The 19333-nt window shown below is 42.0% G+C and overlaps 1 protein-coding gene across 2 annotated transcripts; it reads right to left on the bottom strand.

The window, feature by feature from the left end:
• Window positions 1-13448: 13448 nt before the first annotated feature.
• Window positions 13449-19290, bottom strand: CHCHD7 (coiled-coil-helix-coiled-coil-helix domain containing 7). 2 transcript variants are annotated; one of them, XM_064270425.1, is made up of 6 exons: window positions 19159-19290; window positions 18681-18766; window positions 18064-18190; window positions 15939-16009; window positions 14943-15041; window positions 13449-14185 (listed from the first exon to the last, which is right to left on the bottom strand). In XM_064270425.1, the coding sequence occupies exons 4-6, from the start codon at window positions 15990-15992 to the stop codon at window positions 14081-14083; spliced, it is 258 nt and encodes an 85-aa protein (XP_064126495.1). In that variant the 5' UTR covers window positions 15993-16009; window positions 18064-18190; window positions 18681-18766; window positions 19159-19290; the 3' UTR covers window positions 13449-14080. The 2 variants fall into 2 exon arrangements, with proteins under 2 accessions (XP_064126495.1, XP_064126494.1); XM_064270424.1 differs by having other exon boundaries at window positions 18064-18766.
• Window positions 19291-19333: the final 43 nt, after the last annotated feature.

Genomic DNA, 19333 nt, shown 5'->3' with positions numbered 1-19333 from the left:
GTACCCTGATCATGTTCTATCAGCCCTGATCACAGCTCAAAGCTAGACTATCAGTATATGGTGTAATATCCTGGTGAAAAGTGAGAAACTGAGGTAGTCTTCTAGGTGCTTGGCCTCATATCAGCAGAAAACTCACTGAATTTCTTACTCATAGACTAAGATTCCCCTGGGGGAGCGAATTTTTCTTCAAAGATGTTTTAGCATTCTATAGATGTAGCTTTCTTTCATAAAGGTTAGATCTGAATTGGTTTCAAAATTGAAAGGGTTTTTAAGTCTAAATCCTTCAATCATAGCCTTCTGTTTGTTCCCCGAGTGTGAAAATAGCACTGACTGACCCCTGAATGCAGACAGTTTTAAAGTTGATTGCACGTATTCATCGTTCTGACTTCCCTGTTGCCCTTTGCTGCCTGAGCCCTGGAAAGCTCTGACACCGTTCTTCAGTGGTGCATTTTCATTATCTCAGTAAACGTGTTTTCCAAGTTCTTCAAACGCCTGCTCCCATTCTCAGAGTCACACTCAGTGACCTCTTTTACATCCACATTCTGAAACTCAGGAGACGTTCATTAGAAAATAAAGTCAGATAGGATAGCAAGAAGCAAAATCCCTTATTTGGGTCATGGCCCCCAACTGTGCCAAAGCAGACCAAGCTTTGTGGCCCCCAAGTCTTGCCATACTTAAAGCATCAGCATCCCTTCCCTCCCCTGCACCCCTTTACTGCCCATTCCCCAGCCCCCGAAGTACCCACCCAACACCTTACCTTGCTTTATGGTTTCTCTTGCTTACAACACTTATCATTTCTAATAGGCTATCCTATTTTATTTATCATGTTCACTGTTGACTGTCTCTCCCCCAATCTTATAAACTCCATGAGGGCAGGGATCTTTGACTATTTCATTCAGTGAGGAATCACAAACTCCTAGGACAGTGCAACACACAGTCACCAGTTGCCCTCGAGCTGACGCCCACTCACGGCACCCCCATGTGTGTCACAGTAGAACTGTGCTCCATAGGGTTTTCAATGGCTGGTTTTTGGGAGAATGGTCATGTGCCATGTGATATCTGTTCAGGCAATGAATGATTGCATATACCTATAAGCTTACAATAGAGTTCAGAAATCCCAGTCAGAGAACAGAACATAGCAGACATAAGCAGATCTACAGAAGTCCAACAGCCTCGCATACGCAACATGTGTATCTCATGTCTCTTGTAAAAACAAACCCTGTAAAATTTCCTCTGAAATACAACCCAAGTCTTTCTGCTTGTCTTCTCTGCTGCCGCCCTAGTCCAGTCAGCCATCATCATTCTCCAGGATTATTCCAGCAACCACCTCCCAGGCCTCCCACTGCCCCGAGAGTCCCTTCACACCTCAGACAGAAAGCTTCTCAAAAAAATCAAACCGGAACATGCCATCCTCCCTTCCCTCCCCCACCCCACCCCCAACACCGTCCAAAATTTTCCATTGCCTTTGAAATAAAATCTAAGCATTTTACCCCAATTACAAGATCCTGCCTTTGATGTTCAAATAACATCCAAATCATGTAATGTCCTATTTCACAGAACATATTGTGAATGTTAAGCGACACATGACTATAGATCGCCAGGTTTTTTTTTTCTAGGCACCTCTCAGTGGACTTGAAACTCCAACCTTTTGTTAGTAGCGGAGTATGTTAACTGTTTGCCCCACTCAGGGACTCCAGGGCACAGAGTATGTGCTCAATAAATATTTGCTGTACAAATGAATGAAGTGCTAAAAGATAAGTACTTCTCTGATGCTCAGGTCACTAAGCATACTCTGCTGACCTGTAATCTTTTTCTGCTTGCTTTCCTCACCTCTAGGTGCAAACCTTGGCATGATTTTAAATAAATCTTCATCCGTGGCTTTCTCTTACTCTTTCTTTACCTTCCTCTGACGTTCCCTGTTGCCCAGAATTTTTATTTAATCTAAACACACCATTTCTTTGGCCAACAGGGCCCATATTCTTGAAAGAGCCCTATCTTAGTTATCTACTGTGCTATATCAGAAATACCACAAGTAGGTGGTTTTTATGAACAGAAATTAATTTTCTCACAGCTTCCCCTTCCTGTTACCCTTGAGTTGATTCAGACTCACAATGACCCTGTAGGACAGAGTAGAACTGCCCCTTAGGGTTTCCAAGGCTGTATAATCTTTACAGACGCAGACTGCTACATCTTTCTTCCATAGCTGATGGGTTCAAACCACTGATCTTTCAGTTACCAGCCAAGCTTTTAACCACTGAGCCACCATGGCTCCTTTTTCACAGTTTAGGAGGCTCCAAGTCTAAATTCTGGGCTCCAGCTCTAGGGGAAGACTTTCTCTCTCTGTGTCAACTCTGGGGGAAGGCCCTTGTTCCTTGGAGAGCATGTGGCATGTACCTTCCCCTCTGTACTTGCTTGCTTGCTTAATCTGCTCTTTTATATCTCAAGAGATTGATTTAAGACACGCTCTACACTATTACTGCCTCAGTAACATAACAAAGAAAATCCATTCCCAAATGTAATTATAACCACAGATAGAGGGGTTAGGATTTACAACACATATTTTGGGGGGACATGATTCAATCCATAACAAGCCCCATGCTTCAATACATGCCACTTTCTGCCTTGGCTACTCACTTCTAAGCAAATCCATTCCATCATTCATTTTATGGTAGAGAAGTATTCAGAACCTCAGAGCCTTAAACATACAGAAAGGTGTCTAAGGTTCAAATTAACTAACATAATGCTCAGATTATCTTAGTAAATATGCTGCTGTCTTCTTGAAAATTTTTGAGTTGCCAAATCATCCAATCTTATCCACCGGCCTTCTCCCTTAGAGATACTAGATAGTGAAATAATTATAATTAACCTTATAATCACTTAGCACCAAAGAAATCTTATTCAAGAGTAAGATGCTATTTTGAGAGTACGAGGGGTTCAACAACATGAAGGCAGGCAATATTGATCTATAAAAAGGAAAGGATAAGATCCCTGATTTTCAAACTTTTGGACCCAGTCAGGTGGAATGAAGGAGCCCTGGTGGTGGAATGGTTAGTGCTCAGCTGCTGACTGAAAGCTGCCATTTTGAACCCACCAGCCGTTTCATGAGACAAAGATGTGCCAATCTGCTTCTGAAGACTACAGCCTTGAAAATCCTATAGGACAGTTCTACTCTGTCCTATAGGGTCACTATGAGTCAGAAGTGACTTGACAGCAACGGGTTTAGTTTTAGTAGTTGGATTGAAGTTTCCCGGGTGTCTTTTTTACTTCTTCTCCTCAAAAGATAGGAATAGAGAATTACAACAGCTAGTGGTAGATCTCGCTTTCCATGCAGGAGACCTGGGTTTGATTCCCGGCTAATGCACCTTATGTGCAGCCACCACTCATCTGCTGGTGGGGGCTTGCATGTTGCTGTGATGCTGAACAGCACAGCTTCCAGACTAAGACAGACTAGGAAAAAAGACCTGGCGATTTATTTCTGAAAATCGGCCAGTAAAAACCTTAGGGATCACTATGGTCCAATCCACAACTGATCATGGGAGTGGTACAGGACCGGGCAGTGTTTCATTTGGTTGTGCGTGGGCTTGATGGCAGCTAACAACAATGGCAACATTTATTACTGCTTCTGATGGTCCAGTCACTGTGCCAAGCTTTTTATGGACATTGCCTTGCTCCATGTCCACAACCCTAACCTAAGGTTAGCACTTAACAGTTGTAGAACTTGAGACACTGAAGTCTAAGGAATTTATCCAAAGCCACACAGGAAGTAGAGCGGGGTTACAAATCCAGCGAGTGCAACAACAGCCCGCACGTCTTCTCTCCCGTCCACACACACTAAAAAGAAATAACTAATATATACAGAAATAGATAAAATGGGGTAAGAAAAAAAAAAAAGAGAGAGAGATAAGTAACTGACTCAAACACTACTCTCAACATTCTCGTACTAGTCACGGAGGTCATAAGGCTGTGAAGGGCTGGAGTTGTCCACAGAAGTACTAATCAGAGTCTGGATTTTTTTGTTGTTGTTATTGGGTTTTGTTTTCCAAAGAGATAGAGAAATGTAGTCTATTAGAGTTGTGAAAGACATTCTTCAAAAGTGGAAATTATATACAGAAGCTGTCAAGGGTTTGGAATGCTGTTCTACAGGGTGACATATACATTTGAAAGGAAAGAAGCAGGGAGAGGAGAAGAAATCCTGGTTGCCAAGTGCACGGACTACTATAAACTGCAAACACTCCCACCCAATTCACGATTCCCTGAGTCTTTAATGAGCCTGTTATGCGGCAGGGAACTCTTCAACACAACAAAATGACGAAAACAACCTACTCACCTAGAATAAATCCACTTTGCAGGTCATCCAGGTTCCTTGCCTATTTCTTCCTTTCTGTGTTGTGACAAAGAGCACTGTCGTACTCACCAACGTCACTTCTCACTATTACTTCACAGCAGGGGACAGGACAGGGCTCAACGGGGCACCCAAAATCAAGCATTTTGAAGGACTTTTTAGATTTGATGAAAAGGTCTATTAAAGAATCGGTTGTCCAGTCAATAGTGTTGGTTACTTTGTAAATTTTCTCCTAGACTATAACTTCTCTTATTCATTTTTACATCCCCTACAGAAGACTTTCATCTGTGTACAAACTCAGTGTATGCTGAATAATGAAATGAACAGTAATCTGACTAATAGTCACATGAGGCAACAATGTTCAACTGGTAGGTTATTTAAACTGCGTGAGATGAGTCCAGTTTCTCATCTGCAAACCAGAAATAATACTGACTTCACAGGGTTGTACTGAGTTTTAAATACGATGATATTTATAAAAATACTTTGTAAACTCCGCACTGGCAATTTAGTGGCAGACATGAGGAAAACAACACAGAGGCAAAATGACAGGCACAAACGTATAATCATGTGCATAGCCAACTAGAGCTGTGTGTATTAGCGCTAAAGCCCAGGGAAGGTGGAAAGAGAGGAAGCTGATGAAAGGTGGACAATGTCCTTTAGGAAAGGAATAGAGTGAGTTTCCAGAGGGGATCAGAGGAGATTTGAGGCATTTTCTGAAGGAAACGAATGTCAACTTTCGAAGAGAAGAAAAAGGAGAGGGCTCCTGCTTGGCGGTGGACGGGCAATCCAGCCAACTGTCAGTTTTATGTATGTATGTGATGCCCTGAACATCGATGGATACCGTTCATTTTCTTCTGAGGGACTTGGTAAATAAGCTACCCTATCCCCTCCCACACTAAAAAAGAATCTTTTTGTTGTTGTTGTCCTTGTTTATTGTAAGACTTCAGGTATATATGGAGGAACCAGGATGGGGTTGTCATAAGTCAGAATCAATTCAATAGCAACTGCTTTGATGAGGCATTGGTAGCTCCTTGGTGGAATTCTCATCTTCCATGCAGGAGGCCCATGTTCAATTCCTGGCCGAGGCACCTCAAGCACAGCCACCACCCATCTGACAGCGGAGGCTTGTGTGCTTTTACGATATTCAACAGATTTCACTGGAGCTTCCAGACTAAGACTAGGCGATCTACTTCCAAAAATTACCCAAATGAAAACCCTGTGAATCACAGTCCGCAACTGATCATGGGGATGGCACAGGACTGGGGATCATTTCACTTCATTGTGCATGGGGCCACCATGAGTCGGGAGCTGACTTGATGGCGCTAACATCAACAGTGGTACAGAGCGAGCAAGAAGGAAATCATAAGGAGAAAACATTCTAGACCAAATCATATGTTAAAACTCTAACAGTGAAGGAGTGAAATTAAAAAAAAAAATCGATTAGGCTTTTTGTGACCTCTCTAAGCAGAGGGAGTGAGCTTTCTTAGTGGGGAGGCTTGAAGGTGGTCAATTGAAAAGGTTATAGTGGTTAATAGTATTACTTTACCAGAGTTGACCAAGAACTAGCTGAGGTTTTCACTTATTACAAGTAAGACCAGCATCAATTTATGTTGGTGCATTTCACACGTGAGTAACATCAACTTGCACAACATATGTGAAAATGCAACATATTTTTGCATTTCAAAACAGCCTACAGGATAGTTAAGACACTATTTTAAATACACATTTTGAAGGAAAGACTCTAAGAGATTAAAAAATTTATTCAAGACCATACAGGGAATTCATGTCAGAGCCCAAACTCAAGCCCAGGTGTGTTGACCGTAAAGGCAGTGCTCTCTTCACATCATACTGTGTGCTGCTTCTCTGTAGGAAGCAAGCTCTTCTGTCTTGGATCCTGGCCTTGAAACTTTCACGTTCATCGCGAATGGCCTTTTATTCTAGGTGCTTGCTGCACCCCCAGCCAAACTGCATTCCCAGGTAGGCCCTGTCCTCTTTCCTTCCCTCCCCTTGCCCGCTCTTCCTTGTAAATGGCCCTCTTCCCCGCACTGCTTTGAAAGGATCCACAATTTCTTTTCATTTCTTTCATAGGACTGCCAGGACTGGGGGAAGGAATCTGAGTGGAGACCAGGCCTATTTATCTCTGGTCGCTAAACACAGGCATAAAAGAAGCAGAAGACTCAAATGCAAAGAACTAGGTAGCTTTTGTAGATGGGATGAAAGATTTTGCAGGTGAACGGATTTTTCAGCGTGGTTTAAGAGTCTTCCTAGAAGCAGGCAGGCGGTCCGCAACAGATTTTGTATTTTATTGTGCAGTAGCACCATCCAGTTGTCAGAGAAAACCCGAGCGAAATCCAGCAGTTTCTGGAGTCCAGATCACACAAAGACTTTCTTCAAGGAAGAGACTCCAGGCAGCCAAGCGCTGTCGCTGACACGGTGACAACCACAGAAACACTCGTAGTATCAGAGCTGTCAGTGAAAATTGTTCTTCTTTTGCTTATAATTGAAAAGCAAAACCAGTCGACCCCTTTTAGGCTCCTTTTCAAAATAAAGCATTGAACATTTAAGGTCCATTTCTCTTCTCCTTCTCACCCCCCTTCCTCTCTCCTTTCCCCTCCTCCTCCTGCTCCTCTTCCTTCTTCTTTTTCAAAATAAGAACAGAAGGTGAAAAATTGGAGTGCACTTAAGGTAACTGTATTTACCTAGTTTTACCACTTTTGACTATGCACCTAGCTCCCAGTGTACACAGAGTTGAAGGCCACACTAGAGATAGGAGGGGAGTGAAAAGGAGGTGAGCTCTGACCAGACTTCTAGAAAGGCTTCAGTGAACTTCTTGGCCAGGTTGCATATGGAGAAGTTAATGGGCGACCATAGGATGTGCTCAGAGAATGGTGAGTGTGGCAGGAAATGCTGTGTGTGAAAAAGACATATTTTCATGTCTGTCTCACCCACCGAAATCCAAAATCCTTGAGGACAGGACAGGGCTGGGTTTTAAATGTCCCAGAAATAAACTCCTTCACTTCCTCAAGCCTGCGCCCTTTGGAAATTTCCCATCATCTTAGAGGACTGTGTAAGCCACGGTAAAGAATTTGGACATTATCCAGGGACAACCAGCAGGTATTGGGAATTTTAAGCAAGGAAATTATCATATGTGCATTTTGGAAATTATCAGCCTGGCTGCAATATAGAGAAAGAACTGGAGTAGGGCAGGTATCAATGTGGAGAAAACAGTTAAGAAACAGTTGTCATGATCCAAGTTCGTTGTAACAACCTCTCTGATTCAATGCCTCCCAAATGGTTTTTCTAGACACAAACTGGACTTGACACTTACCATCTCAAAACCCTTCACAGCTTTCCCTTATGTACAGAAGAGTCTGAAGTACCAGCACAGTATTCAAGGCCCTTGCTAATCCGAAGCCATTCAAACTTTCTAGGTTTCTCTCTCCTGCTATCTCCTTCACAAGCCCTGACTTCAGTCAGTAAGGAATGCTCCCACACATGCTGTGCATACGAGCTCCCTCACGGCTATCAATGCTGCTTACCCTCTTTGACATTTGATCTGATTTCTATCAAGCTTATTTCCTGCTCCCTCGTGAAGTTCCTTGAGGGACTCAGCATCAACTGATGACTCATCCATGTGCCTCCACACTGTTAAGCCTAGCACTTTGCACACTCTAGGCACTTGGCAAATATTTGTTGAACATAATTGGAGTTGTAATAGCAGTATTTGAGTTCATTTAATATTTACTTGGAAACCCTGGTGGTGTAGTGGTTAAGTGCTATGGCTGCTAACTGAAGGGTTGGCAGTTTGAATCCATGAGGCGCTCCTTGGAAACTCTATGGGGCAGTTCTACTCTGTCCTACAGGGTCGCTATGAGTCGGAATCGACTCGACAGCACTGGTTTTTTAATATTTACTTAGCACCAGAAAACATAAATAAGAGATGATCTATTTTAATTACATTCAATGTAAAACTGCACAGGAGGAAAAAAAAAGTTGAAAGACAAACTTGGAAAAATATACAGAACATATATGATAAAGAGGTAATTTTCTTAATATACAAATAGTCCCTCAAATCATTAAGACCCATAAAAAAAAAAAAAAACCTGCAAAGGAGATGAATACACCTGTTCCATTTTTCACTCATCAGACTGGTGAGAATGAACGAGGTTTAAAGTTCACAGTGGGACTGAGGGTGTGAGGAAGGAAACGCTCAGTCTTTGTTTAAGTCTTTGTTTAGGGGAGCATATATTGGTGAGCTCCACTTTGGAGGGTGATTTCTCAGTAAATAACATTTAAAATGAAGAAACCTTGAACCTAGAAATTCTTTATCATATAGATAAAAATACCTATGGGTGAAGACCTGTGTACCAAGATACTTATGACAACCGTGGTTATAATAGCATACCCATCAACAGGAGACGGGTTAAATTACAGCCACTGACAAAATGGAGTAAATCTACGATTGCCGATAGGGGATTATCCCAAACTGTATCATTAAGTGAAAACAGCAGGGAACCCTAAAACTCCTTTACTATGATGTTTCTTTTGTGCAAAAGAAACACACACAAATACAGCTGTATACGGACAGAAAGCTTTGAAAACCCTACATCTGCTGCTTCTAGGGGCAACTTTGTTGTACATTATATATCCCTTTGCACTGTTTGAACCTGCATGTTTTTAATGTGTTCAATTTTAAAAACCATTCCTTCCCCAAACACACACAATGGTTGGTCATTTATTACACACTAGAAGCATACCAGGCATTGTGGATATAACCATGAATAACATTGCACGTTCTCCAGGAGCTTACAAACAGGTAAAATGATTCTCAAATGGGTTGCTTTTACTTGTTATAGATGCACTGCACCACCCTTCCCCATCCAGTTGAGACGAGATCCCTCTGTAACAAGATGCTTCCTACAAGAGTGTGCCGCATAGGAACACAACAAAATGGTCACCTTCTACACAGCTGGTCAGTTGAGGGTTGATACCAAAGGGTTGCCTGACTCCAAAATTTCTCATGGCAACCACTACCATCCTAACACGATTAATTTATAGAGTTACTAGCTTCACGTTTCCCAAACTAGAATCTTGCGGAGAGAAATACAATAGTGGCAAATTTAACAGCGATAGTGAGGAAAACCCCTGGGCTCTTGTCATGGATTGAATTATGTCCCCCCCAAAATCTGTGTATCAATTTGATTGGGCCATGATTCCCAGTATTGTGTGGTTGTCCTCCATTTTGTAATTGTTATTTTGTTAAAGAGGATTAGGGTGGGATTTTAACACCCTTACCAAGGTCACATTCCTGATCCAATGTAAAGGGAAGGTCCCTGAAGTGTGGCCTGCATCACCTTTTATCTTACAAGAGATAAAAGGAAAGGGAAGTCAGCAGAGAAGGGGAGACCTCATACCACCAAGAAAGCAGTGCCGGGAGCAGAGTGTGTTCTTTGGACCCAGGGTCCCTGTGTGGAGAATCTTAGTCTGGGAGAAGATTGATGGGAAGGCCTACAGAGACAGAAAGCCTTCCCCTGGAGCTGACACCCTGAATTTGGACTTTTAGCCCTGAAACAAACGAATTTCTCTTTGTTATAGCCATCCACGTGTGGTATTTCTATTATAGCTGCACTAGATAACTAAGGCAGGTCTTCTGTCCCTCAAGAGTGGTGCTGTGAGATCTTGAACAAGCAGGTTACAAGAGTGTACTGAAATTTTCAGAGTAGGCATAAAGAAGCAAACAACTTAGGGAATTAGTGAAGACACATTTGGAATTGAGCAATTTTGCCTGGGTAGAGCCGTATATGATTAGATAAAAACATATGTTAAAGGTTTGTTGATCAAAAATCCCAAACAATTAATTAGTTATCAAAGGCACTTCACAGAAAACATGTTTATAGAAAACACTCAAGGAGTTATGCCATTACTACAAAGCTATAGTAATCAAGACAGCACGGTACTGGCATAAGGACAGGATGTAGATCAATGGAACAGAATTCAGACAGAAATACTCTCACATTTATAGTCAACTGACTTGCAACAAGGGTGCCAAAGCAATTCAATGGAGAAAGAACAGTTTTTTGTTTTTTTTTTCAACAATGATGCTAGGACAACTGGATAGCCATATGCAAAAGAACGAAGTTGGACTCTTATCTCACACTATATATAAAAATTAACTCAAAATGGAGCAAAGACCTAAATGTAAGAACTATTCAACTCCAAGAATAAAACAGGTGTAAATCTTCATGACCTTGGATTAGGCAACGGTGTCTTAGATATGGTAACTGTCAGGTAAAGAACCTAGTTTTATCATTAAAAAGGTGGTCATTGTCCTTGGAGCCTTGGTCTGGGGCTTTCAGGCCACACCTGAGAATTTATGCAGGCTAGCTGGTCAGACCAGAAAATACTCACCTGGGAAGCTGATATCAACTAGACTCAGGAGGCATGGTTTAACCTATCATGCAGGACTGGACGATAAAAACCCTGAGCACTAAGGCTTCCTGATTGAAAAGAACATCTGCTCTCTGGGAGGTAACACATCCCTTAGAACATGGAAGCTTGGCCCTGGGAACTCTCCCAGACCTTGCCCTGTGTGTGCGTCTCTTGGTGTGTATCTTTCCTGGCCATAGTCGTAAGCACAAACTCTGATCATTTCAGTGAAAGACTGAACCAAAAGGGCCAGAAGGAGCCAGCAGGTTAGAAGGTAACGGTGTCATGTGTACTCTCCAGCTTGGGGCTGGCATCCTGAACTGGGAGTGGGAAACCAGCCCCAAATTTGTGACCAGCAGGTAAGAATGTCAAGATGTCATGCGGACTCCCCAAACTTGTGGCTGGCATCTATTTGGCAGTCTGAGGGATGATGTTCTTTCTGACCTAGCTTTGGGTGGCTAGGATCAGTGACATGGGTGTAGCTGGTGAAGAGAATAGAGAAGTGGGAACGTGAGGACTGGGTCAATCTCCACATTTTGGGGATTGGATTCATGCTGTCCCTAACTGTGCAACACCAAAAGCAACAAAAGAAAATGTAGATGAATTGGACTTCACCAAGTTAACACTTTTTGCTTCAAAAGACACTGTCAAGCGAAAACACCTAATGGACCACAACTACCACGGCCTCCACCTGACTGAGGCCAGTACAACTAGATGGTGCCTGGCTACCACCACTGACTGCTCTGATGGGATCACAGTAGAGGGTCCTGAACAGAGCTGGGGAAAAACATTGAACAAAATTCTAATTCACAAAAAAAGACCAGACTTACTTGCCTGACAGAGACTGGAGAAACCACAGAGCATGGCCCCTGAACACCCTTTTAGCTCGGTAATGAAGTCACTTCTGAGGTTCACCCTTCACTCAAAGATTAAATCCCACTGCCATTGTGTCGATTCTGACTCATAGAGACCCTATAGAACAGAGTACAACAGCCCCATAGGATTTCCGAGTGTCTGGTGGATTCGAACTGCTGAATCTGCAGCGGTAGCTCTTACCACTACATCACTAGGGTTTCCATCCAAAGATTAGACAGGCCTATAAAAGGAGACTAAAGGGGCACACCAGCCCAGCAGCAAGGACTAGAAGGCAGAAGCAGATAGGAAAGCTGGTAACAGGGAACCCAAGGTCAAGGACGGAGAGTGCTGACATGTCGTGGGGTTGTTAACCATTGTCATAAAACAATATGTGTACTTTTTTTTTAAATATGTGTACTGTTTAACAAGAAACTAGTTTGTTCTTTAAACCTTCATCTAAAGTACAATAATAATAAAAGTGAAAATACAATCGATGTAATGGGAGAAAAAATTAGCAAATCATATAATAAAGGATATGTATCTAGTGTATATGTACTAAGAACTCTTACAACTCAAAAAGACAAATAATCCATTTGAAAAAATGGGCAAAGGATCTAAACAGACATCTCTCTAAAGATGATACAGGAATGGCCAATGTGCACACGAAAAGATGCTCATCAGACATGAGGGAAATGCAAACCAAAACCATAACAACACCAGCTCACACCATACCCACCTGGATGGCTATAATTCAAGACAGACAATAACAAGTGTTGGTAAGCATGTGGACAAACTGGAATATCTCCATACACTGCTGGTGGGATTATAAAATGGTACAGTCACTTTGGAAAAGTCTGGCAGTTCCTCAAAAAGTTAAACATAGTTACCATAAAACAACTCAAATGTCTATCAACCAATAAAGGAAATGTGGTATATTCATACAATGGAATGTTATTCAACAATAAAAAGGAAAGTACTGATCAATCTTGAAACATGGATCAATCTTGAAAAGATTACACTAAGTGAAACAAGTCAGTCATAAAGACTACATATTGTACAATCCCATTTACATAAATGACCAGACTAGGTAGATCGGTGGTTGCCTAAGAAATGGGGGTTATTAGGGAAAAATGGGGTGTGACTGCTAATGGGTAGTTTTTTGGGGGTGATGAAACGTTCTAAAATTGACTGTGGTGATGGTTGTATTTTGTGAATACACAAAAAAATATTAAATTGTACGCTTTAAGTAGGTAATTTATATAGTATATGAATTACATTTAACCATCATATGCTTTAAGACATCTAAGCTGGGTTTGGACTCAGACCAACAAGATGGCTAGTTCATTGTCAGCAGCTGTTAAAACGTGCTTGTTCCAAGAGCAGCAAGAACTTCTCATCTGAGAAGGGATACCAAGAGCAACTTGCTTTCATTGATAATCTAGTATGTTAAAATTTATTAAATAAATTCTTTACAAAATTATTCTGTAAATGAAGCAAACTGAATAAAAAAAGTGGTGAGTCTAAGGGGAACTGCTAGGATATCCACTCCAGTCCCCACGCTGAATATTCTGGGTTTTGTGTATACCAGCAAACAGTAAGCTCTGCTCTCCTCCTAGTGTTGAGTCCACCTGATGATCCTCACACCCTTCCTTTCATGCCCCACTTCATCCTGAAAACAGAAATCCTACTTTTAGCAAATTCATTTTTTTTTCCCCATTACCATGGTTCAGGAATTGAAGCTGCAGGTTCAGAAAATTACACAATGTTTCATAAATTTTAGTTATGGAATCCTTTAAGCTTTTCCTTAAAGAAAGAAAAGAAAGAAACCAGTCTTGCATGCCATTTATTTAAAACAACTTTCCTGTCCCCTTGCTTCCCTCCCCAGCCAATACACTAACCTTATTTAAACAAAGATAAGTGACAATCAGTTCTCTGAAGGCTGAGGTTTCGGAATGAGCCTGGGATTCGAGGCCGACCACGCTCTCCCTCCAACTTACCTTTCCTGTCTTCTTTTCCATCACTCTTCTACTCACCTCAGTCTCTAAGGGTGAATTGTCTACAGACTCTTTACTAAACTTGGTTCAAGCTTTCCTTCCATCGTGTTGTTGCTCACATTATTCTCTTCGTTGTAAACACTGCCCTCATCAAGTCTTTGTCCAAATCTTACTTTTCTTTCAAGACTCAGTGGACAAGCTCAACTCCTCATGTCACCTTTCCTAACACTAAGGTACCTTCAGGAAGCAATGTAAACCCAGGGCCACGAAACAGCCAACAGCAGCATAACATCCCCACAGTACTGAGAGCAAACGCAGAGGACACAGTGCCCACACTTTGTCTCCCCTTATAGAATTTAAGCGTTATCTGGGTAAGGCCTGTGAGATCCTAAAAGATTATAGTAATCACTTATTTAAAAATTCATGTGTTTCTAAGTCATGTAAACATTTTTAATGCAAACATTCAATAGGGCATTTTCCCCAATGCTCCCAAGATTTCATCTCTTTCTGCTGCTGTAGGCATAGATGGCATCACTCCATTCTGTCTTCTCCAGATCATGACAGAATTCTGCATGTAGGCATTAAAAAAGAAAAAAGACAGAAACCAAAATCAGTCATGTATTAAGCATCAATCACTTACCAATAATTTTCTATTGCTATCTCAAAAATGAAATTCTAAACCAAGTTAAAAAACAAAATAAAAAAACTAATTCCGGGACTCCAGGTAAATGTTTTCAAACTATTAACAAGTAAACAGAAGTGATTATTTCCATAGAAGTATGTTAACAGTGATTAGGATGGAGGTATACTGGGTAACCACAAGCACACAAGAAAAGAAATGCTAAATAAAACCAACAATCAGTTTAGCAAAAGGAATGGAAGCAGCTGGATCCAGTGGGCAGAGAGACAGTAATTGTGTACCAATGTCTCAGGAATAATGGGACCATTAACTACCATTGATGGCGGTGGAAGGGGAAGAGGCAGAAATGGAAGCCGAAGGTGATGTGTTATAGCAGGGAAAGTTATATGTTTTGTTCATCTCCAGGAAAACTAAAATAATAATAAGGTAATTGTTTTAGGGCTACAGGATACTTCTATACCTAAAAAGACCCACCTATGTTAGAACCACATCCTTATACCTTGGAGTAGAATTAGGCAGCTAAAAACATCTCTCAAGGATCCTTTAGGGCTAAAGGAAAAAGTTTAAAAAATTAACGTTTCCCTCTAGCCATTCAACAGGAAAGTACCATGGATATTAATTTCAGGTCTCAGTTTCAAGCCTAAGAGATGGGGTTTTAACTCAAAGCTAAGCAAGCTAGGCTTACCCAGAATTTCCGACAGCTTTTGTACTTCAAGAAGTAAGTGGAACACCTTTCCCGGTCATAGTTATTTTCATCCATACATCTGGTAGAAGCATCGGATTCCTTTAATATGTAAGATAGGCATCATTTAAGAGTTGGAATGAGATCTTAAAAAAAAAAATTCTGAAGCTGCTTCCCTCCTTTCTCCTGAAAGCAGGTAATATGAAATAGTTCCTTTCTGTTTGTACACTAATGAAAATTGAAATATCTCCCAGCCCTCATTCTGCTCAGGGCAGAAATCTTCTGAGTCAGTTTCCTGAATATCTAATCATAGGAATTTGAGCCAAGGCTCCAACTGAGATCATTTAACGTAGCAACCATTTAACAAAGAAACTGAGGCAAGGCACAATATGTTCAAAATCACTGCGGCATACCTGAATGAGAAGCCAGCCAGTTCACAGCTCTCCTGCTTTTCAAGTTCCCACCCTGACCTGAATGTCTGATCTAGTGCTGGTTTGGAGATTCCAGGTGAGTCACTAGTAACTGGTCTACATGAAGGCAACCTCAATGTACACCCTCCATCTCAGTGCATTTTGGCTATCATTCAGTCCATCCGGCAAGTAAGCAAACTATTATGTCAGCAATTCTATAGATATCATTAAAATCACTTCAAAATCAAAGTAAGCAACAAGAGCTGTGAGTTCAAAGGAGGGCAGCAGCCGTCTGGGAATTAAATTTAAGCTGTCTGAACTGGACGTAGACTGGACAACAAACTTCAAAGTGAAAGGCATGATTCTGAGAGACCATCTAACGTAAAGCTTTTGCTACAGGGGTGGGTAATTTGCTTTCATAGATCTAAGAAACTTAGTCAAAAAATGCTCTAGTGAAATAGGATATGCTGGCTGGGAATATTTTTTTATACAGAAATAACTTTATTTAACAACTACAAAAAACAAATGTGCAAAAATTAGAAGGTTGTTCTTTCAACCTAACACTTAGGAAAATTAAAAGCCACCCTACCGACAAGCAAGGGTTTATGTCAGGATCTCTCAGCTTCCGTGTTACCAGGGGCATGCTAGCAGTCTTCTGATCTGCAGGCAGAGGTCAGGAAGAAGAGTTACACAGTGGATGAGAGAAAACAGATCTCATTAGCCCTGCAAGTACCTGAAAAATTCATTATAGCATAATGATTATCTAGTGATTAATTTCTTGTACTCTCTATCTTTTGAGAATAGAGACTTGGGTGTGTTTTTCATTTGTATTGCACATGGTACCTCAATACAAAACCATATTTAAATGCATCTACTGAAGTTTGATTAGAATGTTCAGTAAAAACATTGTAGTTTATGCTTATTTCTAAAGTTTAAGCAATGCACTAACAAAATCTAAGTATACACTCTAGCGATTACTCCCTTATTTGCTATGAGCCAATCGATTCAATGGCAATGGCCCTTTTTTTTTTTTTAACACGCTAAACAGCAAACAAAATAAGGATGGAGTAACTTAGTACAATCCAGCTTTGGCAAAGACATGTATCACGTAAAGTGCCTGAGTACCTACCCTGTGACCAGAATGCGGATGAACAATCTACCAAAAAGCCAAGTAATTGCTTAGCTGACCTTTCGAAAAGCCATAATGTGTTTAAAAAAAAAAAAAAGAGAGAACTTTACTGCCAGGGGCATCTTCTACCTTCTGTGTACCAGATACGTCTGTGGGCTAAGGGAAGTCGGGGAATGCTACTGCGGCTCAGTAATCTTCCAAATGAAGCCTTAGAGATACAGCTCTGCAAATGTCTTTATTGATTAAAGATGATCGCAGTTCACTACACCAGTTAGTTATACCACGTCAAGTCATGTAATAGGCATGTCAACTACATCCCAGGACAACTATTTTATATAATGGAGTCAATTGAAATTGGTATGCCTATGTAAATGATGGGTTCAAGCACAGCTAAGACTCTGAGGATGGTGCAGGATTGGGCAGTGTTTTCCTCTGTTGTGCACAGGGTTGCTATGAGTCGCAACCGACTCAACAGCACCTATCAGCAACATTTTCTTTAAAGTCATAGAAATAAATTATTTCAAAGTGATTTTTTTGTTTTAATACATTGGCATACTATTTTTTTTTTTATACTATTGATGAACCAACCGCCTACAAACATTTTAACATGCTCTGCACTAAGCTTAAGGAGCTGATTTAACCTGGACTCCTGAATCCTGTTCTAGCTTAATCAATCTCCCTCCTAAAGACAGAAGGAGAACCCAGCAAATAATGTAGTACAACTTACAGAACTCCACTGAATATCGAATGCATTGGATGGTATTAGTAATCAGACAGAGGTAGGAACTTTTGTATGAAATGGTTTTTACATGCCATGTCCAAGATGAGACCATCTAAAAAATGTCATGCTAACAAAAAAAGTGTATTCAGGAAATGCAATCAAACGCCAGAAGTTCCTGAATTGTGGAGGTATTCTCAGTCAACAGTCACCTAGTCCAGTTTCTCCTATTAGGGGAAGACTCCGGCTAAAGAAAACCAACCTTTGCAAAGAAGGATGGAAAAGAGTTGGGTCATTCTGGGATCCTTTCATTTTTAGTACACGCTAAGCAATCATTTTATTTTATGATTTTCTTTGAACACTACATGAAAATGCCTGAAAAAGAAAAAAACCCAAACCCAGTGCCGTCGAGTCGATTCCGAATCACAGCAACCCCATAGGACAGAGTAGAACTGCCCGCCATAGAGCTTCCCAGGAGCGCCTGGCGGATTCGAACTGCTGACCCTTTGGTTAGCAGCCTAGCTAACAAAAAATATCTTGGCAAAAAGGAAACTCCAAATGCTATTCAATTACATCTAGAAGGTTCTTCCTTTTCCAAACACAATTTTTTTACAGGCTTGACTTCCTCCTAAGAGAGATGATGATACTAAGTAAATTCACAGCATTCTTTTTACATCTCTCCCCTAATGCGGGAAGAACACAACTCTGCTTAGCTGCTGTTCGTATTTCTGGATATGATCTCAATAACAATCAGACACAGACAAAACTCAGGTTGCATGCCTTATAAGAAAGTGTTCCATTCTGCATTTTATCATCATCACCAGTCAGAAATTCTTTTAAAATAACACCTAAAAACATCACATATACCTGGATCAGATTTGCAGCATGAGTTTATTCACATTTCATTTCCTTTTCCTTCCGGATTCTAAATACAAGTCAATCTGAGTTTGGATTTCTGAGTGTCACCCCGTTGCAAGAATTCCTCATGTATTAACTGGAAACAAAGAGGAAATGTCGATTTAGAGTGAGGAGCAGTCTGAAGAGCAAGATAAAGAGTGTTCTGATAAAGAGGCCTTATCTACTAAGTTTTCTTGAAAGTACTAAACAAATGTTACAAGGATTTGCTTGCAGAGAGTAACGAGAAAGGAAGCCAAACAAAAATTGGAGAGAGGGGCCGCAAAACCACAGCACATCTGGGGAATAACTCTAGAACCCATTCGAAAGGGCAAACTGCTGAAAAGAGTATTTCTTGATTTCCCCATTCAACTGTTCACTTCTCCACTCTCCAAGGAGCTTTGAAAGGGAAGAGGGAGGGACCGTTACTGAACACATTCATGCCCACAAGCTGGTCAGAGCCCAGGCAGGGTCCGTGGCTGATATAACGCAGCTGCACCTATCGGGAAGCTGACACACATCCTGCGAGAACCTAAAGCCCCTAACCTACTGCTGGGCGGAGAGGCAGGGTGCGAGAAGAGGTGCCATACCGGAGGGGTAGAGGAGGTCGGCTGGAGAGGCTGGACAGACACGAATCTGAGGTCTCGCTGGTCTCCGCGATACTGCCCGTCCGCGCCTAAGTCGTGGATGGAGGACACAGGTGAACTACACACCTTGCTTCGGGCTTAGACGGTGGAGGGATGAGCAGGGACAAGGGAAGCCGGCAGAAGACTTGGGGTGGGGGCAGGGGAGGCAATTCTGCCTAACAGGCTGGAGCCAAGGAGGTCCATGTAAGAGCTTGCGGTGCCCGGAAGGGCAGGGGTCACCCTGCCCTCCCGTAGCTCGAACTGACCTATCTCGGGGGCGGAGGGGGGAAGAGCAGCGACGGGAAGGCGGCCAGCGGCGGCGAGGCCTAGCGGGGCGACTTGGCTCCGCAGACGCGGACTCGGGCCTAGCATCGGGTCAGGTGCGTCCCTGTCTCCCCGGTCCCCGCAGCCCCCGCTAAGGGAGGGGTGGGGGACCACTCACCTCAGACGCAGCTCCGCCACGGCCCAGGCAGTCTTCAGCTCCAAACACGTCAATGGCTCACGCAGCAGAGCCTTAAATAGCGCGCATCCCAACGTGCTGTCCCCGCTCCCGGCGAGAGTTCGACCAATCGGCGCGGGCCGCCGTTAGACTGACAGCCGCACAGAGCCCTGGACGG

The sequence above is a fragment of the Loxodonta africana genome, chromosome 18 (assembly GCF_030014295.1).
Source record: "Loxodonta africana isolate mLoxAfr1 chromosome 18, mLoxAfr1.hap2, whole genome shotgun sequence".
In the NCBI taxonomy this organism is placed as follows: domain Eukaryota; kingdom Metazoa; phylum Chordata; class Mammalia; order Proboscidea; family Elephantidae; genus Loxodonta; species Loxodonta africana.
Note: the sequence above shows the minus strand (reverse complement) of the source record. Positions and strands in the feature narration are given on the sequence as shown.